The 26,442-nt window shown below is 40.3% G+C and overlaps 1 protein-coding gene across 2 annotated transcripts in view; it reads left to right on the forward strand.

Moving 5' to 3' along the window:
• The first annotated feature begins 2,276 nt into the window (after window positions 1–2,276).
• LOC109874714 (rho GTPase-activating protein 21) overlaps window positions 2,277–26,442 on the forward strand; it is a 67,693-nt gene continuing 43,527 nt past the window's right edge. Inside the window, exons 1-4 of one of the 2 annotated variants that reach the window (XM_031809803.1) lie at window positions 2,277–2,621; window positions 3,536–3,758; window positions 17,180–17,374; window positions 20,438–20,459. In XM_031809803.1, the coding sequence (XP_031665663.1) occupies window positions 3,687–3,758; window positions 17,180–17,374; window positions 20,438–20,459 (289 nt within the window). In that variant the 5' untranslated portion in view covers window positions 2,277–2,621; window positions 3,536–3,686. The remainder of the gene's footprint in view (window positions 2,622–3,535; window positions 3,759–17,179; window positions 17,375–20,437; window positions 20,460–26,442) is intronic. The other variant, XM_031809802.1, reaches the window with a different exon arrangement.

The raw sequence follows: 26,442 nt of genomic DNA on the forward strand, positions 1-26,442 counted from the left end.
TGAGCATTAATGTAGTATACCATATTCATGGCATATTTCAAATCCCTGAGATACTATTACATGACAACACAACTCTAAAATTGTTGTCCTCATTTTCTGTTCCTGGACAAACAAGGAGTCATTCTACAGTGACTATAGCAAACATTAGGAACACCTTCCTAATATTGAGTTGCATGGACTACAATGTGTCAAAAGTGTTCTACAGGGATGCTGGCCCATGTTGACTTCATGGGCCGGCATGGGCCAGCAAATATAAGGGCCCCATTCAAAGGCCCTTATATTTTTCCATGTCTCAGGGCTTAAAAATATGTTTCCTCCCCCTCATCTTCACTGATTGGAGTGGATTTAACAAGTGACATCAATAAGGGATCATAGCTTTCACCTCAGTCTATCTCATGAAAAGAGCAGGGGTTCTTTATTTTTTTTCTCCCAATTTCAATTATGACCTTGTCTCATCGCTGCAACTCCCCAATGGGTTTGGGAGAGGCAAAGGTCGAGTCATGCGTCCTCCGAAACATGACCCGCCAAATCACGTTTCTTAACACCCATCCACTTAACCTGGAAGCCAGCTGCACCAATGTGTCGGAGGAAATAACTTTCAACTGACAACCAGAGTCAGCCTGCAGGAGGCCGGCCTGCCACAAGGAGTCACTAGAGTGCGTTGAGCCAAGTAAAGTCCTCCCGCCCAAACCCTCAACTAACCTGGATGACGCTGGGCCAATTGTGAGCCGCCCTATGGGACTCCCGGTTACAGCCGGTTGTGACACAGTCTGGGATCAAATCCAGGTCTGTAGTGACGCCTCAAGCACTGCGCCACTCGGGAGGCCCAGAGCATGTGTTCTTAATGTTTTGTATACTCAGTGTATTTTCCCAGTTCTTTGGTCATAAGTACCTGGTCCTCCTGGAGTTCTGGTTCTGGTTTCTCACCTTGTGGTGAAGTGGGTCAAAGAGACATCTTTACAAGATTTGAACTTTGAACTCACCTCAGTATACATTGACCAGGTAAATGCACTGAAAAACTAGGTTAGTGACAGAAAGACTAAATACTCAAAGGACCAAAAGTGAGCAAGTTGTGTGTGAACTGCAGGGCCCTTTGTATACACCTGACACATGATTCCACTGTGTTTGAGAAGCAAGACAAGCATCGTTATAAAAACAAAAAGGTTTGGTCTGTTTACCTGTTAGTGAACTAACTCTTATTGTATTCGATAAGTGATGGCCTCTCCATATAAAACTGAGCCATCTGAGATTACTCTAGGCCTACCTCTTCCAGATGTTTATTATTTTGGTTATATCATGTTTCTTACACATCTAAAATACAGCCGACATGCCCTGTGTATTCACTATTTAGCTATATAAGAATGCTTTCTAACCACCACTGCCCCTGGCAGAACAGTTGGAAGTAGAACTCACAGCCGTTGGAAGTAGAACTGGCCAGGGCAACATTATGAAAGTGCCCTGGCCAGGATGACCTTGACAAAGGTCACCAATCCCAGGAACAGGTGGCCCCTTCTGTTGGGAGGAATGAATGGGACATTTGTCTTGGCCCTGAAAACACAGCAGTTTTTAGTCCCTCCTTTCTGGTTTATGTGTGTACATGTGTGCAAGTGTGTGAGTATGCGTAAAATGTAACAAACCACAACACAGACCATGTCATTTGAATTCCACACTGATCTAACCAAACAGATCGAAGTATTAAATGTTAAACTAGAGCCAATGTCAAATTACCAAAAAAAAAGCTAAACAGCAAAACCTTAAACTAAAATGCTGTAATTCCAGTATAATTCAGTCGGCGAGCCCAGCCAGTGTATGCCAGATTTTACTGTGGAGGAAAAACAGAGGGTCATGATGAATGTGTTGATGATTATGGTGGGTAGGGGGAACTGTGCATGCCTCTCTCATTCTCTCTCTTTCTCTCATACAGTGGGAATACACATTCCACTCCACTGCCATACACATGCCAAACCCTTCTCACCCCACTTTGAACCAGCCACCATGTGACACTTGTAATCTAGCCAAGCAGTTGCTGTTGTTGTATGAGTGTTTGTGTGTGATAGAGAGAGATTCCGACAGACACAGGGTGGCTCACAGTTGAGTAGTTTGACCAGCATTGATGTCTGATACAAGCAGCACAAACTGGGAAGTTATCTTGAGGTTTTATAAAAACATTTAAAATCTAACTTTTCAAAGTGATCATGTTGCAACAGGCAGATTTCAGAACTATTTTATCCCCGTTATTTTTTATTTTCTGAAAGTCCAAAAAGTTTCTGCCTCATTGGAATAACAAAAACACAACCTTTGTGGATGAGTTTCTCTTGCGACTTTGTAATGAGTTATACGATTGGTCAAGTTTAAAAGCGGAAGTTACTACATTGCTTGTGATTGGCGCTAGCGAAAGGAGGATGATCTTTGGGATTCGGGAACAGTAGAAGCAAAATTCCAACTTCCAGCAGCCGCGTGTGTCTGGAGTTGGGCTGGGATACTTTGCAAACTACTGTGTATTTCGTGAGGATATTGAAATATGATCGAAACATATACAGGACCAAAATATTTTTTTATATTATTTTTTATGGGAAATGAATACGTTCCAACACAGTATGTAACGTCGCTTTTCACAACAGGTAGGTTGTCCCATTATTAGCATGCTAGCTAGTAGTTAACCTCAAATTGCATCGATAGGCAGTTTTTTATTATTATTATTATTATTATTATTATTATTGCCAACGACAAGCTACTGAAGAATAGCTAGCTAAACAGGTTCCACATAAGGTTGGGAAGTTTCTTAGTTACATTACAAAGTTACACTTACGAGAACCCTGGTGTATCGTGTCATGTAATTTTAACGTTCACTCACCCCACAACGAAGTTGTTTGTTGAAGAAAACTTAGTTTGATTTAGTATTGATCAGAGCCAGCTAACGTTAGCAGGTTAGCTGCTTCAAGTTAGCCGGACAGCCAGGGCACTGTGTGAGGGCAGGAGGAACATCGGCGACCAAACGACATGCCTGTCTTTTGTTTGCCACTTGACATATTTTATACTTGATCTGATTAGAAAATAAGTTCACAGTTGGCAAGGTGACCAGTGAAATACGTTGGTTAGCCAGCTAGTAAATCTATTTTCGTTCTCGTTCCATTATTAACCGAATACGAGAACAAACTACTACTTTTGTATAGATTCTGAAAAACCTGGTTGCATCGAAGCTAGAGATCAACAGGGTGGCGCGTTTTGCGTCTCATCGATCGCCTTCTCCTGCCCACTTGTTGCTTCTGGTAGTAACGTTAATCATTCATACGGTAGTTTTGCTGAAAGTTAATACTGATACTTGATACTTCAAACATTAGCTTGCTATCATGTTCACATGTTTATGAATGTTGTGATCATATAATAAAAAAACAATTGATTAAAACAAGTTGGTGCCCCCTAAAATGGGATTATACAGTAATGACATAGCTAAACAAAACAAGTGTATTTTGTGTTTTCATACAGCAGTAACTAGCTAACGCAATTCGTTGAAATAATCTTGTTTCACATTCAGCTCAACCATTTGGACCAAAGACTAGATAAAGGATGGCTGTGTGAACTGTAGAGACGAACCCTACTTGGAGGACTCTACTGCTGTCTATTTGGTGGGCTCTATAGCTTTCGATGTGGACACTAAATGATTGTCACCTCTTGTGTGAAGTGAAATGATGGCGTCACATTGGAAAGGTCCATGCGATGAAGAGGACGAGGGACTGACCAGATCCTCTTTGTGCGAGGTACATAAGCCCCACACACATTCATGCCCTAAATTCCAACAGCTTACCCCCTCCCCACACACACACATTAAAGGTTATTTTTTGGGTGACCCTAAACTCTTGTCATGGAAATTGGGGTCCTGGAGATTATTCATTAGATGTAAGCTCTGTGCCCTCTAAAACACAAACCATTTGCAAATCTGGTTCTTGGTGTTATCTCTTTGAGGACAATACACCAATCCCATAATATGTGTTGTGAATTGCATGCCATTTTTATTTGGAGTTTGTGTTGACCGTCGATGGGGAAATCAATAGAAAAAGTTGGGAGTATTGTTTCTGGCAGATTTTTGTCCATGTTGGACACATTGTTGCGAAGGCTTTTCTAAAGTGAGAATATGTCTACCTCGTCCGCCCATACAGTGGGCCTCATATTTTAACATTAATCTCCAGGTGTTCATGTCACATCCGCTCTTTTATTATCTCTCTGGTCTGTTCCTCTTCAATGTTTTTCCTTGGCCAATCCCCCCCCCCCACACACACACACTTTCCCCCCTCTAGTTCTCTACAATCCTATATTCTCCTCATGTGCCATTCTCGCTGTCATCTAGTCTCCCTCTGTTTCTTATTCTCTCCCATTCACAACTCTTTCTTCAGATTTTCATTATATTTTGACTTGAATTGGCCCCATTCACTAGCAGGAGAGCAGTATTATAGCATACCTGTATTGTTGTGTGTGATTAGGCAACAACCTTTACACTCACTCCTTCCTGTTTGGTGTGGGAGACTTTCCTGAAAGTTTTGACACTTTAGCACAGCTGCTTCTAGTTGTTGTTATTGCACCCCTCTGTGTTGTTTGGCCCTGGGAAGTGAGAAGGCCCTCCATTGGTGCTTGGTAATAAATGTAGAGGGCACTCATTGCTGGTGATGCCAAGGGTGTTTTTCTGAGACCTTTCACTCAGAACAAATGAGCATCAAAGCACAAAGATAGTTGAAGCTAAAAGTGAGCCTGCCCATCCATCCTCTGTTCCTTACTGTAGATAGGGGTGTGACGGTTGTGGAATTTTGGATGACGGTAATTGGCGAGCCGAAGTTGTTTGTAAAAAATGTTTGCCCACATTTTCTCCTTCCCTGCATGTGCTGCCATAGAAATATAATGAAATAATTATATTTCTATGTGTGCTGCTGCTGCACCTTGCGTTCACCTTTCTGTGTGCTCGTTTGCTACAACACCTTGCTTATTTCAGCAAGGAGCAACAACGTTTCATCCCATTGTTAAGAGTCCATGTTATCACAGAAACTCACTCAGTACGGCTGTGCATTCGTTGTCTTCAGTTAGCTGTTCGTTCCAAGCGATAGATATCTATCTATATATATGTATTATTTTTTTTACAGTTGTGACAGTTATTTTATTGTCATGATAGTCTGCATCATAACCATCGGTTATACAGTAATTGTGCCTGCCTTAATTGTAGTAATTGGAAAGGTCAACATTTTGTTTCATGGGCTGTTACTTCTGAAGTAGACTCAGACACCTCAAGTTTCATCCTCAATAGTTTGACTGTTCTCCTTTTTAGTTTGAGGTCTCCTTTTACACTGTAGGTTGTCTGTCATCTGAATGAAGACCTTTGTCTAAATGTCTTCAGCCCACGCTCCTTTCGAGTGGAAGGTCACCTATTTATAGGATCTGCAGAATTCGGGACACATCATTGGCATGGCCCCTTCCCCTTTAATCTAATATTCAGCCCTCCATTTCATCCTTTTTCTCTCTCTGTTGAGTAGAATCTGAGGGAGAGTGGGGTTAAAATGGGTAAAACCAATAGAACAGTGAAAAGCTATAGGTTATTTAATCATACATAAACTATTCCCACATTATAATTACACATGAATGCCTTAATAGTTTCAGTTTAGGTAGAAAATCCACAGCTAAAATCTTTTAGACTTTCAATATTACGCAAACTGTTTTCGAAATGTCATCATTGGGCGTCCCATTTGTAAAGATTTGTATCCCTGTAATCAGACTACCCCTCAGTCCCACACTAGGTTACTAATTAATGTGCTTTTTTGGAGCTGGAAATCCCCTGGAGGGTGTCTACAGGACTTACTGGAAATGACAGGAAGTTGACAGGCTTTGATTAATTGATTTAAGAACAAACTCCTGAGTGTGTGTGTGTGTGTGTTACAGTGCCTTCAGAAATTATTCTTACCCCTTGACCTTTTCCACGTTTGTTGTGTTACATCCTGAATTTAAAATTGATTCAATTGAGATTTTGTGTCACTGTCCTACATATAATAACACATAATGTCAAAGTGAGCTTGTTTTCAGAAATGTTTACGAATTCATTAATGAAATTAAATGCTGAAATGTCTCAAGGCAATAAGTATTCCACGTATTTGTTATGGCAAGCCTAAATATGTTCAGGACTAAAAATGTGCTTAACAAGTCACATAATAAGTTGCATGGACTCTGTGTACAATAATAGTGTTTAACATGATTTTAGAATTACTACCTCATCTCTGTACCACACACAAACAATGATCTGTAAGGTCCCTCAGTTGAGCAGTGCATTTCAACCACAAAGACCAGGGAGATTTTCCAATTCCTCACAAAGGAGAACACCTATTGGTAGATGGGTAAAATAATAAAGAAGACATTGAATATCCCTTTTAAGCATGGTAAAGTTATTAATTACACTTTGGATGGTGTATCAATACACCCAGTCACTACAAAGATACAGACGTCCTTCCTAACTCTGTTGCTGGAGAGGAAGGAAGCCGCTCAGGGATTTGACCGTGAGGCCAATGTTGACTTTAAAATAATTAGAGGTTAATGGCTGTGATAGGGGATAACTGAGGATGGATCAACAACATAAATGAAAGACTCATGTACAGAATAAATAGTATTCTAAAACATGCATTATTTTTGCAATAAGAAACAAAGTAAAACTGCTGAAAATCATGGCAAAGAAATTAATTTTATGTCCTGGATACAAAGCATTATGTTTGGGGCAAATACAACACATCACTGAGGACCACTCTTCATATTTTCAAGCATAGCGGAGGGGTGCATCATGTTATGGGTATGCTTGTCATTGGCATGGACTAGGGAGTTTTTTAATACACAAAGAAATGGAATAGAGCTAAGCACTGGCAAAATCCTTGAGGAAAACTTGGTTCAGTCTTCTTTCTAACAGACACTGGGAGACATTCACTTTTCAGCAGGACATTAACCTAAAATACAAGGCCAAATATGCACTGGAGATGCTTACCAAGATGATATTGATTGTTCCTGAGTGGTCTAGTTACAGTTTTGACTTTAAATTGGCTTAAATCTATGGCAATACGGATCAACAACCAACTTGAGAGCTTAAAGATCCAATCCAGGTGTGCAAAGCTCGTTAGCGATATACCCAGAACGGTAATCTCAGCCAAAGGTGATTCTAACATGTATTGACTCAGGGGTGTGAATACTTATGTAAATGAGTTTTCTGTATTTAGTTTAATACATTTTCTAAGAATTCTAAAATATGTTTTCACTTTCTCATTATGGGGTGTTGTGTGTAGATTTAATTGAATCCATTTTGAGTTCAGGCTGTAACACAACAAAATGTGGAATAAGTCGAGGGGGTATGAATATCTTCTGAAGGAACTGTTTTGATTTTTTCCTCTGTGGAGGTACAGTGCTTTAACCTCAGGTCAGGCTCACTTTATCTCCTAGAGAATGCCCGTGTCTTACTACAGCTTGATGACACATCCCTGAATTTCAATTGACGGAAACATATTTTTCATGATTGGCAGCACTGGTAGGGATAAGCCTACTACATCATACGTAGCCCCTTTTTTCTTCTAGGTCTAGAAAAATGTGACTGCTTGACATTGTCAAAAAGAAGCGAGTGGGGGAAACAAGCCGGTTCCCCAGTCACAGTCAAAGTAGGTTCTGCTCTTCACAAGCACTTCTTCCAGGGCATACAATTAACTTTCTGATCCACCAGACTCTTTTTTTGTTTGTTGTTTTTTTGTTTTCGGCTAGAATTTCACCAACAATACACAAAAAAACAAATGAGTGTTCTTTTAATGTTTTTAAAACAATAAATGTTTCACTAGTAATAAGTAATTGTGACCTGTGTCTTTTAAAATATCACAGAGGAGACTCAGAGGAAAACACTCAAGTCATGTTTGTTCCTGTGAAGTCTGCTTAATCTATTATATAGAAACCTATTTTTATCAAGTTGCCCCTCACAGATATTTGAGAGTAAACCGTTGTGTAGCTAGAACAAAAGAGACATAGTATAGTGATGCATCCAGTCTAGCTATTCTCCATGGTAAGTAGTGTCATTATTGAATGGGATGTTTTTCTCTGAGGAGCCCTGACCATTAAAGGCTCTACTAGGCATATCCTCCTCTCCTGTGATCTGTACCTCATTAAAGCCCATGGCTTAACTAGTTTAGCAGCCATTTACAGAGCATCTTATGGCTATCTGATGGATAACGGAAGGGAAAATTGATCTTCAATTGGATAGAGGGTGGCTCTTACTTCCTGTAGACTTTGGGTTGTCTGTTATGTTCAGTCTCTGGTAAATATAGGGTTAGCTTAGGCTATTATCTTTTTTTTCCTTCTCCATTCCACTTTAAGGCTGGACACTGAGAAATGTGTAAACTTTAACACGGTGTAAAGTCTATATTGCATAATTAACCCCGCCTTTTTAGATGGCACTCCTAATCAACAAGTCAGTCAGACTACTATTTCAATGAACTGAATGAGTTCATTGATGGTGGCTGTAAAACCTAATATGTTTCTATTAGACTCCCATCACATTACAAAGCCAGATGGCCAGTGTAATGTCTCAAGGGTGAGGAGTTTGGGTGTGCATGTTTACTCTACTGCTGGTTGTGTATATATTTTTTTGAAGGCTTAATACTTCTGCATGGTGTAAAACAATTGTTTTGACATTGTCTATTTGCGCCAGCCAACCTTTGTTCAATCTATTTCAGCACTGAGATAGTGGAGAGCACTGTGCAGTGGGCACGCCCAGCCCTCATTAAGAGATGTGACACCTGTATGGAGAGAAATGTTTTTCAGGAGCAGACCTGCAGGGTGAACAAATGCCATTTTCATTTGTTTATTGTTCCCATTCCCCTTTCCCTGAAGTTTAGGGAATTGTAAAACAATAGAGCATAAAACCTGAACTAAGCAAGTACTGCTTCGGGACATTCTGATTATACACCACAACCTTCAGCTAGGAAGTGGAAGCATGACTGTGGCTCACAGAAGATCTGAAGGGGCTGCCGTTCCCATGCCAGGAACAACCACTCACTCATAGTTAAGGCAAGAGGGGCTTGGCTGAGAATTCACACCAAGCTCAACCCCAATTGTCCCAGAAATGTTCCTTCCTCTAGGCTGTCAAATATCTCATGTTCCTTTCAAACAATCTTTCGGCACATGTGGTAGGTCATAATCATCTTAAAAGGCCAGAAATCACAGGATGGGGCAACTCCCTTCTGCACCAAGATTACAGGTACTATAAAATTGTATTACATATTAGGCTACATAACACGTACAAGGTATGTGGGTAACTAATGAAACTCAATCTAGTCAGCGCCAGCATTACTAGACTGAAACATCCCAGGCAAACTCACACCAGAGGCCCACTGCAGCATCATCTCAGGCTTTTCACAGTGAAGTGCTTGGTTTAGACTGGATGTGGTGTAGAATTTGGCAGCCCACAGAGAGATTTCCTTTTTCACACTGAGGTCTGATGTATTTAGGCCTGATGTCTTGTGGTCTGTGCAGTGTGTCATTGTGTGATGTCATCGGAGTCTCTAAACATAGGGGCCATACGTCAGTGTTTTCTCATACTTGTGAAAGACTAACAAGAGATAATTGCCTTCATCCCTTCTTTGTTGAAGAAAAAAAAAGACATGGAGAACAGTCGTTGTCCAGGCTTAGCTAAGTACCAAAGTGTGTGTGTGTTGTAGTCTTTGTGGCATGGAGGGATGGGCCACAGCCTCAACCTTACAAATGACCATAACCACTCTGTCTCTAAAGCATGTTACCTAATATGCCAGTACAAGTATGCCAGAGGCGTTGTTGGATTAGGATGCCAGATAATGTTTTAAACCACATTATGTCTCCAACTAAAAAATAAAATATCATATTAAAAAAGTTATGTTCTTTTAGACCAATCGATTGGTCTACATTTTTAATGGTGTATTTTTCCATATATTGACACATTCTATTTGTTTTAATCAAATCAACTATATTCACTGAACTTGTCTGCTTTAAGCAAACTGTTTGATTAAATAAATAAAACACACAAATGACTAGAGGAAGTCCGACCGGCAATTGATTTGATTCTGCAGGGCCGGGATCAGACTTTTTGCCCTGTGTTAAAAAAATCAAAAAGACAGCAGTGTCTCTCTCTCCTCCCTGCTGCAGCGACCGCCACAGAACATCAGTGTTTATCGCTTTGTCCTTGTTACGGAAGCTGCAACATAATTACAGCCATCTCTGACTGAAAAGTTACGTTACTGAAATCCCTCATTTGTTTAGGAAAAACATTCCCTAGCTCTCTTTACGTGACACATGTATGCATCGCATACACGTGACCAAATACCTATTCTCACAGGACTAGTATTACTAGAGAACATTGGTTATGGACTCCAGAATGTCCGTTATTCCAGAGGACGATTCGGACAGGATTCGTTTTTCCTAAACTGCCTCCTGTAAATCTTTTTTCAATTTTTCAAGAAATTGACAGTTACGATGTAAGCCTGGAGGTTTTTATTCTAGGCATGAAGATGGAGTAAGTATTTTAACATGTCCAGATGGTAGGGCCACACAACTCGAGCTTGGTTCCCAAGTTTCTGAACCATACCAAACCATCTTTCAGGAAGTGTGATATTAATCCTTAGGATATTTTAGCAGTCCGCAGTCGACATCCTAAATGCCCCTCAGCTTTCAGATGTGAGCTAAACAGTGCAATTTCACTTGAGATGAGTTTTAAAGCTTTGGATGCGAAAGTGAACTTATCTTTTCTGAACGTTTAGGTTAGTTCTATGCTGCTGCTTTGTGAGCTATTAACAGCAAGGTTTGCTTTAAATAAATTTTTCTGATGCATTTGGCAATATTCAATTCATACGCACAAAAACATTCACTGTGAAAGATGATAGGCTACATGTAGGCCATTCATATATAGCTTAAATGCTGAATTTAGTTCAATCTATCAAATCAGTTATTGTTTTCTTGCGTAAACCGCTAGCAACACCTGTCAAACTCAGACATTACTTTCAAAACACAGGGATGTCAATTTGCACAGGACTCGTATTATCAGAGGACCTTGGAGTTCACCAAAAAACATATTATTCTGTCTGGAATTGTTACTCTTCTGTCATGTAAAAATTACTGCCATGGCAGATTCGGACAGGACTAAAATGAGATGTAGTGTTTTGTGCTCTTGCACAACATTTCATTACCCGACCTCCCCCAGTAAAACAAATCCTTTCAGAATAGTGAACTATAAGGCCTGACCTATCGCATATCAATAAATTGGTTGTAACTAATTCTAAACACTGTAACATGTGATAGAAAAATGGATGCAGAGAACATGACAAATAAACTAGAAATGGGGGAACGTTTACTGGTGGTTCATGAGGTAAAGGGAAAGTCAGATGTGTGGAATAAATTTGACTAGTTGTGGAAAATACTGGAGATCAAGAAAAAATAATGTAAGGAGAAGAATCTGCTTGCATATTATGTGTGCCAAACCGATGCTGTATAGAATACAATCCCATTTTTCTGACCGTTTGGAACAATGTAAACACAAAATAAATTATAAGCGTAGCAGGTTCTGTAACGTTTTTGTTGAGCCTTTATTACAGCAAATACTAAAAACGGTTGCGTTCATTCGTGAATGCAATTTCCGAAATGGAATGTTTTATTTGTTTAAGCTAATTATTCAAGGCTCGCTTTATTTGACATTAAACATAAAATGCTTGATTGCATTTCACATCATGAATGACTCGTATGCTGTGTGATGACATGAAGGAATGAGTGATGGATTGATACAGTAGCCTAAAGAAGTATTGAAATGTAGACCTCAGTAAGTTACGGTATTAGCATTTCGCCTCACTCGCATTAACATCTGCTAACCATGTGTGTGTGACTAGTAAAATTTGATTTATTAAGACTAAACAGAATGCGGTCTTAGGCCTACAGCTCAATGGTGGTTATACAAGTCTGCTATAATAAGCCTACGAATGATAATGACATTACTTATAATAACAAAGATCAAGAAAAAGGAGCATTTACTATTAATATTATATATTTTTTGGACAGTTTGGAACAGCTTAAACAACACTAAATACATTATAAATAGTACCAGACATGTTGTTCTAATGAAAAAAAAGTGTAAAGCCTTTATTAAAGCACATTTGTGGAATTGGTGACTAAATGGGGTAAGCCCTAAACCACATTCAAAGTCATGTTATGTCTCATGTTGTCCTTAAACATTTACGTATGTAACCTAAGAGTCATGCTTTCCCCGATATGCTCGACAGCACATTCAGTAAGTGGTGACCATGGCACAGGCTAGGAATCCATTGAGGTCCTAAGCTCCAAAAGACTGATGTATGACTTCTGATGCTCTGATCTGCTCTCTTTTCCACAGTCTGATATGAAATGAACCAGATCTTTATTAAGTTCAGTCAGTGCTTCACACACTCCCTGTTCCCACTGCCACACCCAATGCAAACACTAGACTCTGCCATTCTGGTAGTGATTCATACACTGAAAGGGATGTGTGATTACTTGTGTGTTTCTCTGTAATGTGCTTGTATTTTGTAGTTGATGTGTGATACATGAAGTTAGTGTTTGCACTGAACTGATAATAACCCATGTTCTCATTTTGTCTCAATAGCCAGAGGCAATAGATGCATCACCTTTTATTCATCCTCCCCATTTAGGTTTCCATTGTAACCATCAAACTTGCCCCAGTCATAATCCGTGTTTAACTGGAGAGGCAGTGCCTCTGTTTTGGTTGTCTAGTCCTGCTGCTTTCAGCATGCAACTGGCACATTGACTCAGCTGAGAGGGAGGAAGGCGAGAGCCGGTCGGACTATCAGGGAATGTTTGCATGTCATTTATTGGCTGGGGGTCGGTCACCACAGCGTTAACTATGTGAGGGGCAATGACAGCCCTGCTAGGCATGCGTCTGTTTCTCAGGACTAAATAGCGGACAGCCAACAACCCCCAGCCATCCTCTCTCCACAACTGAGGACTGGAGATGTCTGGAATGAGATCCACTGCTAAATTAGATCCGGTGAACTAGGGTTGGCATGCCCGAGGGATCGGAAGGCATTTGAGGCCTGCACAGTCCTTCTCCAGTGACTTTCACCTCATTTATCACCTGATTTTTACAGGGCCCTCCATAATTACTGACTAGCTGTGATGCTTATCTGATGTTACATAACAGCACAACATACAGGGCCCTCCATAATTACTGGCTTCCTATGGTGCTTATCTGGTGTTACTTAACAGCACAACATACAGGGCCCTCCATAATTACTGGCTTCCTATGGTGCTTATCTGGTGTTACTTAACAGCACAACATACAGGGCCCTCCATAATTACTGGCTTCCTATGGTGCTTATCTGGTGTTACTTAACAGCACAACATACAGGGCCCTCCATAATTACTGGCTTCCTATGGTGCTTATCTGGTGTTACTTAACAGCACAACATACAGGGCCCTCCATAATTACTGGCTTCCTATGGTGCTTATCTGGTGTTACTTAACAGCACAACATACAGGGCCCTCCATAATTACTGGCTTCCTATGGTGCTTATCTGGTGTTACTTAACAGCACAACATACAGGGCCCTCCATAATTACTTGCTTCCTATGGTGCTTATCTGGTGTTACTTAACAGCACAGCATACAGTGCCATCTGTAATTGTTGGGACAGTGAAGTATTTTTGTTTTCGTTTTGGCTCTGCAATCGATGACTAGGGTTGAAGTGCTGACTGTCAGCTTTAATTTGAGGGTATTTTCATCCATATCAGGTTAATCGTTTAGACATGACAGCACATTTTGTACATAGTCCTCCCATTTTAGGGGACCAAAAGTATTGAGACAAATTCACTAAAGTGGCTGATTTTAATAGGAATACAGATGAAAATCTGTTTCCCTTCCATTTGGGACTTTATTTATTTATTGTACTGATAAACAGCATTTAAAAAAAATTAAGTGCGTGCTCTCTCTCTAACCAGTAATGATGTCATTCACGAGGCAAGATGGTGGCAGCCCAGTCAGTTCACTGAGGCAAAGATCATATTTGGTAGAGATGTGAGAGACCTTTTTTTTTCAGCTGTAAGCTAGCAAGAAAAATTTGCCTACAAAGCTGGAAGCTACCGGTATCATCTTGCATCGTAAAGTGTTCTAGCCTGTAAGGAAATTGTTTTGTGAACAGTAATACGTTTAAACATTTCTACATGCCGTGTGGCATTCTTCAAGTGTGTTAAACTTCTGTGCATCATGAGTGGGGAGCTAACATGATGTAGCCCAGACTTCCAGTGCAGGCTACGTGCTTTTGTGCTGTAAGGGGGGCATCCGCTGTGCTGATACAGTTGAGCCGTGCGGCACATTTGACAGAACTACAGAAAGTAACACATTCTAGTACCAAACGGGTTTTCATGTTCTAATATTTTCGGCAGTGGTGTAAAACTACTTTACAGTACTAATAAGTCGTTTTGGGGTGTATCTGTACTTTACTATTTATGTTTAACTTTTACTACACTACATTCCTAAAGAAAATAATGTACTTTTTACTCCATACATTGTCCCGTACACCTAAAAGTACTAATTACATGATGACAGGAAAATGGTCCAATTCACACACTTATCAAGAGACATCCCTGGTCATCCCTACAGCATCTGATCTGGCGGACTCACTAAACACAAATGCTTTGTTTGTAAATTATGTCTGTGTTGTGCCCCTGGCTAGCCACAAATGTTAAAAATAATAATAATAACCTTTTGTGCCGTTTGATTAATATAAGGAATTTGAAATGGTTTATACTTTTACTCAAGTAGAATTTTACTGGGTGACTTTTACTTGAGTCATTTTCTATTAAGGTATCTTTACCTTTACTCAAATATGACAATTGAGTACTTTTTCCACTACTGATTTTCAGTATACCATGCAACACTACATTAGACCAACTCCTTGAATACCCCATTCCTTGAAGTTTGCTGTTGTCTAAAAAACACAATTTTCATCAAACCGTATTGTTTTACCATTTTAGTGTGTGTATTTTACTGTGTTTATACTCCGGATATCACTTTTCAACAGTAAAAGTAACTTTTAAAAAATTGCTGGTGGAAGTCGGCGTACTGTTGTCATTCATAAACTCTTCAATTGTAATAAAAAAAGAAGAGCTGTCTGATTCAAAGATGTCTTTTTACTGAATAGCATACATATTTTTACAGGTAGGTGCGGATCAGCATAGTTGGGCCTAACTTACAGAAGGACCCGCATACTACATAGCCTAATTATTCTGAAACATTCCATGGATTTGAGTGGAATTGAGGAAAAACACCTACACACAAACGGGGAAGTCGTGCTGGAGCCAGGGAACAACAGTTACAGCTGGGGAAGACACGCAGTCAGAAACCTGTTTGGCCAGTTAACTTCCCACCCAACCAAACTGACTCGGGTGTCACACAGCTGCACCTGCAGCTCGGTTTCACAGCAGCCATTCTGCCATTGGCTCGTACTCCCATGATAAGGTTGAGTCCCCCGATGTCTTTTGTACCTCTGCTCTGTTCAACATGTGTTTTGTTGACCACAGAGCTGGAAAAGATCCCAAAGGGTTCTGTTGTTCTGTTGACATAGCCTACATGTTTAGCACCAGTAGATCTAATTCAACTGATTTTACCAACAGAAAGATGTAGCAAAATACCAGTCTCAACATGGTAGAACCCTTGAGGCTGTTGATTTGCATAACTTATAAGCTGTTAAACTAAAAGTTGTTAAATGTATAGAACGTTCTTCCTGTATAATGTTTTGCTTACTGAGTGTGTTTAGAAATCAGAGGGTTTGAAAGTTTGTGAAAAGTCAACTGGCTCCCGCTTTGCTTCTGCAATGTGTTTTGAGTCCATCAAATGTATTGCTTTGATCCACAAAACAACCATGAAATGAATGTCCTAATCAAAATGACCTGTAGTTTTTTTTTTTTTTTTGCTGTGGATATGATGTTGTCATGTCAGAGCGGAGGCAGTTTGCTGAAATATATACATTTAGCCATTGAATTTGTTGGCCCAGGTTGGCTTTGGTTAGCATGTAGCTGAATCGATTTTCTGACATCTACTACTTATCACATTTCCCCAGACAGCAGCAGGGTTTGTGTGAATGCAAGCTCATCACATTCCTCTTATTGTGGGTGAAGCGCAGGGCCAGGAGGAGGGGCGTTAAGGGGGTCGGAGGGGGTGTGTGTAGTCTTTGGTGAGTGCTGTGCTGGAGAGGGTTGCAAAATTCAGGGAAATTTCAATACATTCCCTTGTTTCCCAAAAATCCTGGTTGGAGTATTCTGGATTTTCTGCTTCCCTTCTGATTCCGGGAATCCTACAACTGGGATTTCGGGAAAACCCAGGGAATTTATTAAAAGTTCCCATAATTTTGCAACCCTGGTGCTGCATGAGGCCAGGGAGAGGGGGATGTTTGAGGTTGAGTCGGAGAGCAAGCAAAGCAGGCAGGGATTGACTGTTTGAACAGTGAGTTTCCTGAAAGTTGTTCTTTGACTGGAAATTTGAGCTTGGGGACTAGGAGGGAGAGGATGGGAGCTGCACCACAAAGGTGTGAGGCTATAAATAACCACTAAACACAGCAGTGGGTGTTTGAGGCCCCAGGCTCTGCCCTACTCTACAGTAACACTGGAAATGTGACACCAGCACTATGGCACGATGACTCTGTTACAATTACTCACTTCGATGAGCTAGCACAGATGAGGTAGCTGTAAGTCCTTGGTCGAAGTACTGGAGGCGTTTCTGTGAATTTCCTCTAGATCCCAAGTTTTTGTTGACCTAGCTAGTCTAGACACATGATGTCAATTTAACTTTGTTATTATTGCTGTTGTTTATGAACTATTATTCAGCAGGATACGGAACATAGACAAGACACTGAGTCGTTGCCAGACTCTTGATTTATTTTCCCCAAAGGAATAAATGTATTTATACAGCATGTCTATTTTAGTCTCTGCATTAACTTGGTACTACTTTCATGCAATCCTTACCTTTCTCAGTGAAATATGAGTAGCTTAACGCTGAACCACCTGCAGTAGATCTTATTTCAGTCTGTCATACAGTTGTGTTCAGTATAATAATAGCATCTCTCTCCCTGTCTCCCGCCTGCCTTTCCTTGCTCCCCTCTCTCTTTCTCCTTCTCCCACCAGAATAACGTGCCAGAGTGGCGTGTGCAGGGGGATTCCCCTGCAGGCCTGTTCAACCTGCAGGGAGAGGAGGAACCCTTCTCGTGGCCAGGGCCTAAGACACTCCGTCTTCGACGCACCTCTCAAGGCTTTGGCTTCACTCTGCGCCACTTCATTGTCTACCCACCCGAGTCAGCCGTGCACCCGTACCCCTTCCCGGTAAGCACCACATTCAGGGTTACATGAATATCCCAAAGCCCTTCCATTTAGTTTATTGAATTTTGCTGTAGCATTTTGTATGATGTCATTAGCTAGGTTTCCATCCACTTGGCAACCAGATTTTCATGTGCATAAACAAAAATCTGCTTAAAATCAATATGTGCATTTTCCCACCTTACGTGTTTCTATCAAATTGACCTGTTGCGGCTCAAAGGCTGTGCTTGATGACCTAGTGCACATGAAACAAACTTTTGCTGGTAAATTCCCATGTACCAAATAAAAAATAAATAATACAAGTTTAAATGTGTTTCCATCACATTTTCAAATGTGCGTTATATTGAGAATGTGCCCACTCTGGTCTTGGCTAGAGGTCAACAGATTAATCGGAATGGCCGATTTAATTAGGGCCGATTTCAGGTTTTCATAACAATCGGAAATCGGTATTTTTGGACACGAATTTGGCCGAATATATTATATATATATTTTTTACACCTTTATTTAAATATGCAGTACAGTTAAGAATGCAGTAAGAAGCCAAGGTAAGTTGCTAGCTAGCATTAAACTTATCTTATAAAAAACAATCAATCATAATCACTAGTTAACTACACATGGTTGATGATATTACTAGTTTATCTAGCGTGTCCTGCGTTGCATATAATCGATGCGGTGCGCATTTGTGAAAAAGGACTCTCGTTGCTCCAACGTGTACCTAACCATAAACATCAATGCCTTAATTAAGATCAATACACAAGTATATATTTTTAAACCTGCATATTTAGTTAATATTGCCCGCTAACATACATTTATTTTAACTAGGGAAAATGTGTCACTTCTCTTGCAACAGAGTTAGGGTATATGCAGCAGTTTGGGCCGCCTGGCTCATTGCAAACTGTGTGAAGACTTTCTTCCTAACAAAGACAGCCAACTTCGCCAAACGGGGGATTATTTAACAAAAGCGCATTTGCGAAAAAAGCACAATCGTTGCACGACTGTAGCTAATCATAAACATCAATGCCTTTCTTAAAATCAATACACAGAAGTATATATTTTTAAACCTGCATATTTAACTAAAATAAATCCAGATTAGCAGGCAATATTAACCAGGTGAAATTGTGTCACTTCTCTTGCGTTCATTGCACGCAGAGTCAGGATAAATGCAACAGTTTGGGCCGCCTGGCTCGTTGCGAACTAATTTGCCAGAATTTTACGTAATTATGACATAACATTTGAAGGCTGTGCAATGTAACAGGAATATTTAGACTTATTGATGCCACCCATTAGATAAAATACGGAACGGTTCCGTATTTCACTGAAAGAATAAACGTTTTGTTTTCGAGATGATAGTTTCCGGATTCGACCATATTAATGACCTAAGGATCGTATTTCTGTGTGTTATGTTATAATTAAGTCTATGATTTGATAGAGCAGTCTGACTGAGCGATGGTAGGCACCAGCAGGCTCGTAAGCATTCATTCAAACAGCACTTTCGTGTGTTTTTCCAGCAGCTCTTCGCAATGCTTCAAGCATTGCGCTGTTTATGACTTCAAGCCTATCAACTCCCGAGATTAGGCTGGTGTAACCGATGTGAAATGGTTAGGGGGGTGCGCGCTAATAGCGTTTCAAACGTCACTCGCTCTGAGACTTGGAGTAGTTGTTCCCCTTGCTCTGCAAGGGCCGCGGCTTTTGTGGAGCGATGGGTAACGCTGCTTCGAGGGTGGCTGTTGTCGGTGTGTTCCTGATTTGAGCCCAGGTAGGAGTGAGGAGAGGGACGGAAGCTATACTGTTACACTGGCAAGAACATCCAATAGTCAAAGGTATTTGAAATACAAATCGTATAGAGAGAAATAGTCCTATAATTCCTATAATAACTACAACCTAAAACTTCTTACCTGGGAATATTGAAGACTCATGTTAAAAGGAACCGTCAGCTTTCATATGTTCTCATGTTCTGAGCAAGGAACATAAACGTTAGCTTTCTTACATGGAACATATTGCACTTTTACTTTCTTCTCCAACACTTTGTTGCATTATTTAAGCCAAATTGAACATGTTTCATTATTTATTTGAGGCTAAATAGATTTTATTGATGTTTTATATTAAGTTCAAATAAGTGTTCTTTCATTATTGTCATTATTACAAATACATTTTTAAAAGTCGGCCGATTTAATCGGTATCGGCTTTTTTTTGGTCCTCCAATAATCGGTATCGGCGTTGAAAAATCACACTCGGTCGACATCTAGTCTTGGCACATGCTCTCTAGCCAACAGCTCGCAGATACAGTGCGGGTAGGATATCCTTCATCCCTCAAACTCAGCTCGGGACCTCGAAGCTAGTTCTACTGCATATTTTTCATTGTTTCCCTCGAACACCAGGTGTGTGTGCAGGTAGAAAAGAAAACAAGCAGGCTCCGGACCTCGTAGGGTAAGAGTTGAATACCCCTTACCCCACATGAGATTATTATGGACAAAATAGCGAGATTATTTAGATTTGTCAAAAGGCAGACAGGCATCGATCGTCTTGTATCCAGAATAAGACCCTCAATATTTACAGGAAAGGAGTATCAAGCTCATCACCGTGCACTTTCACCACCCTGTGAAGTTCATCATAACTTATTTAATCTGTAGCCTAATAATCGGCATGCTTTCCCGAGCCGTAGTGGGAGGACCACACAACATGTCATCGCGTGACTCCAAGTTTACTTCGATATGATGATTTTTATATCAATATTTGTGCATTAAGGCATTTCCATTGTCATTTCTTGCATAATATATTTTACAGACACAAGATCCCACCTTGTCTTGCATATTTTGTTTACTGACAAATTAGCTGTTTCCATCAGGCCTGTCGTGACATTTTATAACCAACATGTATTTTACTCGCATAAAAAGGTTGGATGGAAACATGGTTAATGTGGAAGAAGTTGCAACAAAAGAGTGTGTAATTCCCCAACCAGAATTTCCATAGAGTAAAACGAATTGATCCCTCTAAGCAACTTTATGACCCCTCTTAACTCAGAAACCATCATTGCTGTTGGCAAATAACATTTATCTTGTCTTTTTACAGGAGGAAGAGCATGGCCGCAGAGGTAAGCTGAATGAATCTACCTTGCACACAGTTCCTTCCTCCTCTGTCTGTCCTTCAGTACTGCATCGTCAATCTGCCTCCCACTTTGTATGATTTTTCCATCTGTTGACGTAGCTCTTTTACTTCCTTGTTATGCACATGGAACAGGGTAGCTGTTGTGTTAAGGTGACCTTTGTAGAGGCCTGACTGAAACGGCTTGGCCAGCTTCACCACCTGTTACTGTCCTCAACTGACCTTTATCTGACTGCACTTGTTGTCACTGCACAACAAAAAGTTGCCCAAAGCCCTTGTTTTTAGGTTTGTGCATTTTTCCTGTGTGTTTGTAGGTATGTGCACTTGTGCATTGGTGTTTTTGTTACTTTTAGGAAATTAGTCCTGTTGAAAAAAATGTTGTAACCCCTGATCCATTTCACCACACATCAGTTACCCAAGTTTTTTTTGTGTGTGTGGGAGCATGCAGGTGTTTGTTTTTATAGCACACTACTTCTGTTAAATAAAGCTTGCCATCTCAAATGCTCAAATGTTTTGCATGTTTTTATCCAATCATGTCCACACTCTGAGGAATCAGTTTGTGGTTTGCTGTTCCACTGTGTCTCCTCCTCTAGACACTGCTGTGGTAGTAGGAGTGTGTTTTAGATCTCTCCGTGGATTGTTTGTGTGTTTGGTAACACTTTACTTGACACCCAGCATCGTCACACATTGTGACACGGTCTTAATCATGTCATGTCTTAACAGCTGACATAACTTGTCATAATATGGTCAGAACCAATGTTCCCTCTAAGCTGCGGGCGCGCAGTAAACCCTCAGCTCTCCCAGGACTGCCATGCAGAAATATCAGCCCACAGAGCGAAGGACGAGATTGAACTTCACTCAACTTTCTAGAGCAGTGTTTTTGTTTTTAACTGTCATGTGTCTGAAGTAGGGATGCACGCTATATCGGTGAACATATCGGAATCAGCCGATATTAGCTAAATATGGCAACATCGGTATCGGCTCAATGTCTAGTTTAACACCGATCTGCAAAACCGGTGTCAAAGCTGACGTGCATATCTATATAATGTAGGTACATGATGTAATGACGCCACGTAAAATGTTGCGCTACACGTGCAACACAGCATTCCTAACCTAGCCCACAATGTCTGCTGTGTGGATTGAGCAGTCAACAAGTCAAGCAGTCATTTGAGAGACTAGAAGATTTCAGCTAGACAACTCCAAGGCGAAATACATTAACGCCAAGATGTTCATTGTTCTTGACAATCAACCGTTCTCTGTCGTGGGGGATGTTGGCTTTTGCGACTGGTCGAGCACCGGTACACACTACCAGGTGTGCTATTTTTCAGATATTGCCCTACTGGTATTAACTTCAAGACATACTATGGAACCCTGTTATGGTCTTTGCCTGTCAAAAAAATATGCACATCAAATAACACTATTTGACAATAACACTATTTGACGCGTTAATTAAGCTTTTAATTTGACACGTCAAATAACACAGTTCTCTTAGAATGTTGTGTGTTCTGAATTTGCACGTGCAAGCCAAGCACCACCACTACTATCAGTAGCACTGTCAAACCTGTGCAAAAAAGTCTGAGAACGCCACGAACGATGTGTTTACAATACCGCGTTCGTAAGAAAGCATTATTTGTTCAACCGCAACTTCTGGGGTAGCTAGCTAGCTAGCTAGCATCAATACAATCAGCCTGAAAACAATGATCAGAAGAAACTGCAATCATTTTCATTATTCTTAGCAATGATTTAGGAGTCCTTGTGAGTAAGTATTAGCTAGGTAGCCACTTGTTGTTCGCCTATTGAAATGTAATTATTCATGAGAAAAAATAGCTAGCCAGCTACTTAACTCTGTTGCCCAAAGCTAATGTTATAAGCAGCCAGATAGCTTCATCTGGTTAGTGAGGCTCGACCGCTCTGGGTTATGTGATGTGAAGCTAGCCACAATAAGGATTAGGCACAATAGTGGAATTTGCGGTTTGCCTTCAAAATAAAAGCACCCCTTTGAAAGTGATGCAGAAGGTTGCAGTTGGTGGAATCATGCCATATTTAAACTAGATAATGTTAAACAAGGTTGGAATGTGAAGCAATGAAATGCGGTATCAGTCTACTCGGTGACACACAGAACACAACTGTGAAGAGTTTACGCAAATATTAGCGTTGCAGCTCTTATTGCAGGACTGTGACTTTGTGAAATCACCTCCCCAGTCAGCCTGTTGTGTGTATTGACATTCATATTGCGCTGTACAGCTTTACCTAAGGATTGGGGATCAATGAAATGGGGTATCAGTCTACTCAATACCCAATATATTTTTTCACAACATCCTCCTCAAGAGTTATCATACTCCAAGACATCCACTCAGTATTGTTTTTCCTCAAGAATAGTGTTCAATACACATAGGTTGACAATAAATGTGGCTCAATTCAGTTGTTTCAAAGTCCCGCAATAAGAGCTACGATGCTAATGTTCTCTGGGTGTCACTGAGTAGACTGATACCCCATTTCATTGATCTACAATCCATAGGTAAGGCTGTACAGTGAAATAAGTATACCCACAATGCAATTCTAAAGTATAATACATCCAGTGTGATTTCAACATTTTTTTGTCAAATTAACAAATGCCTTTTGTTGATTTTATATAACATTCCAACCTCGTTTAGCATGATCTATTCATTTATGGCATAATTTTCTCTACCATTTGTATTCGTTTGCGTCACTGTCATTGACATGCTTTTATTTTGAAGGCTAACCGCAAAGTCCACTATTGTGGCTAATTCTTATTGTGGTTAGCTTCACATAGATGAGTCCGACCACCATTAATCAAATAAGAAATGTCTTGTAAATTAGGGTCATTTTAGATGACACATAACTATATAGCTAACTAGCTAACTATAGCTACTGAAAAATATTGTCGTTTTGGGGGAAGAACATTGTTTGCATCCATGGGCTAGCTAGCTTTTTTTTTTTATGACCAGCTCTGTAGGTGCGCGAGAACTTTACCAGCATCATAGCATATGTATCGATGAATCGTTGTGACATGAAATACGAGTGATTGATCTCACTAATGTGTAATAACTACGTAAAAAATGTATGAAAGCGTTATTATTTTGTGATGTGCCGTCATATTCAGGTTCTGATTGGTCAACAAGCTTATTTGGCATGTCAAATAGTGTTGTTTGACGTATCTTTCTTGACACGCAAAGACCCAAACGGCGTTCCATAGAAATCCTGGTTGAAACGACTTAACAAATGAACAACAAAATAGCACAGCAAGTAAGTGAAAGAAAATAGGTTTTGATGATGTTTTACTGGTAATGGGCACATACGTAAATGCAAACAAAATCACTTTTTTTGTTTGTGTGTGTAACCTTTTTTAACTAGGCAAGTCAGTTAAGAAAAAAATCTTATTTACAATGACGGACTACCCAGGCCAAACCCGTCGACGCTGGGCCAATTGTGTGCCGCCCTATGGGACTCCCAATCACGGCCGGATGTGATACAGCCTGGATTCGAACCAGGGACTAGTGACGCCTCTTGCACTGAGATGAGGTGCCTTAGACTGCTGCGAGTGTGTGTGTGTGTGTGTGTGGGTGTGTGTTAACTGTACTTTAATGCTTAAAAGGCTGCAATTTGTTTTTGTTATATCAGGTATCAGGGTTTTTTTGGGGGCAAGAGAAATATTGGTATCGGCCACATGTCATATCGGTGCATCACTAGTTTGAAGGCACAAACTCTGTCTTTCCACCATACCCAGAGAGCAAATCAAGTGCACAATAGGCCTACCGCTGGCCAATCGAATGGCTCAGGTGACAGTGTCTGCAGTAACATAGCAGGCATAAAAGAAAGCTTCAGCAAAGTTGATATTGAGAAACGGTCAATGAATATGGCAGAGAGATGCTGTTTTTATGAGTGAGTTCATGTTTATTCTACACTTTTTCCACCCAGCGCTACAACCAAGCACTGAATGAGTAGGAAAGTATATCTATAGGTTTGTGTTATTGTTAGTGGCTTGGGTCTTTTTTAATATTGAGGAATATTTCACTTTCTCTGTTCATAGAAGTAACAAATAGGCAGAAATAATGCAGTGCGACTTGAGTTTCATCATCAGTTGGAAAACTGTCCCTTTGGCAGTGTCAGCGTACCCTCAGTCTGCTGCTCACTCCCTCCACTGAGACTGACCATCAGATGCAGACACCATCAGCCCAGTAAAATATAAAGCTTATGATTTAAATGCTCACTCATCCGTGCCTCACAATTAATACAACAACGGATCTATTACCAGGTGTGATCATATAGCCAACCTCTGTTTTTGTAAAAAAAAATAAAAAATCTATGCAACAGGTTTTGTTATAGGCAGAACGCATCGGAGTAGGATTCTATTCCATTGACACGCACTACTGTACTCTACACAGACCGGTGCGGCATAAACAAACAGAGCATCAGTAGGCCTATATGTAAATAGACTATTGCCATATATGGATCTGTGCCATTTACTTAGACCTGGACTGTGTTTACAGCAGGAGATGCGTTTGTTTTGAGATCAAAGTGAGAGCTGCATGTAGCCATGTGTGCACATGTTGTTCATATCCTTTGCCACTTGGTGAGTTATTAGCCCAGTTATAGATCATTTGTAGTCTGCAATAGGGGAGTGATTGCTTCCTTCAAGAGCACAACATATACATCCTTGAAAAGCAAGTCAGGTAAAGAGCTTTTTTTTGTCTTAAAGGGGTAATGTTGTAGTTTTAAGGCAGGCTTGAATAAGCTAAATAGCCAATAGGCATACTGTCCCATTCTCTGTAATAAAGTTATGGGAATAATAATGCATTTTCTATTTTGTGAAGTGGTTTCTTGCATCAAACACAACTTTTTCAGTCACCTCCTTGTCTGAAGGACAAGTGGATAACCAGGTTAATGTCAAGCTCTGCATGTAATGTGCAAGTTCCTCCTTTTATCTTCTATTTGTTTTTATCCTCTCTGCTCCACTCTGTCCCTCAGGCATCCCTACCTCACTCCTGGGATTCTGCCTCTTCTTTGTCCAGTAAAGCAAGCCATACACTTGTAATAAAAATGATAGCTGAAGCTTTTAAAGAGTTAACTAACTAAAAAAAGAGTAATTTAGTTCGGGCTGATTTGACGTTAGCAATCTAAGTTAACATTACCTGACACTCGTGTCCCTGCTCCCCCTTTCTCTTTCGCTGCTCTGGCTGGAAATATTTCAATAAACTCAAACTTCTATAAATAAATCAAAGTCGAAGACTGATAAATATAGCCATCTTGCTTGCACTTGATACAGTTCCAAACAAACTAGCTCGCTAACTTGCTAGACTAGTAACGTTAGTTAACCATGTTTCTATCAACAACATACTTGTGGATATTGCATAGCTAATTGCCGTTACAATTGTGGCAGCAATATTATAGATCTAAATGACATTAGTAGAGTTTTTAGGTTATAGCTAGGTAATGTAGTTAAGTAGTTGGTTAGCTAACGTTAATCAAGCAAACAAACTGATGTACAGATCATCTATTTACCAATAAAAGCAAATGTGATTTACATAACTTTTTTGAAACTATGTTTGGTAGAAATGGGATGTTTTCTTTTTGTGTGGTGCCAAAGATTCTGCCGTGGTGCAGCGCCACACGTAAATTAACGCAGAGGAAACACTGTTGGTAGATTTAAAAACTATCTGCCACAGTGGCTGGTGGACTTTAAAAGTACATTTTATGCCCTGGTAGTGAAAACAACCTGTGATGCTCACAAACTGGCTTGGCTTGGCTGTGCTACCACTCAGGGGGTGCAATTTCACAATTGGATTGTGATACATCTCCAGCACATCTAAAAACCAAAGTTGCGCCCCTGCTACCACTACAGGTTAGCTATAAACAATGTTACTGCATTAAAAATCATGTAGCTCAGAGAGGGAGAGGGGCAGATCTTAAATCACTACTTTCAGTTTTGCATTCGTCTTGTGTGCTTGTTT

The sequence above is a fragment of the Oncorhynchus kisutch genome, linkage group LG30 (assembly GCF_002021735.2).
Source record: "Oncorhynchus kisutch isolate 150728-3 linkage group LG30, Okis_V2, whole genome shotgun sequence".
In the NCBI taxonomy this organism is placed as follows: domain Eukaryota; kingdom Metazoa; phylum Chordata; class Actinopteri; order Salmoniformes; family Salmonidae; genus Oncorhynchus; species Oncorhynchus kisutch.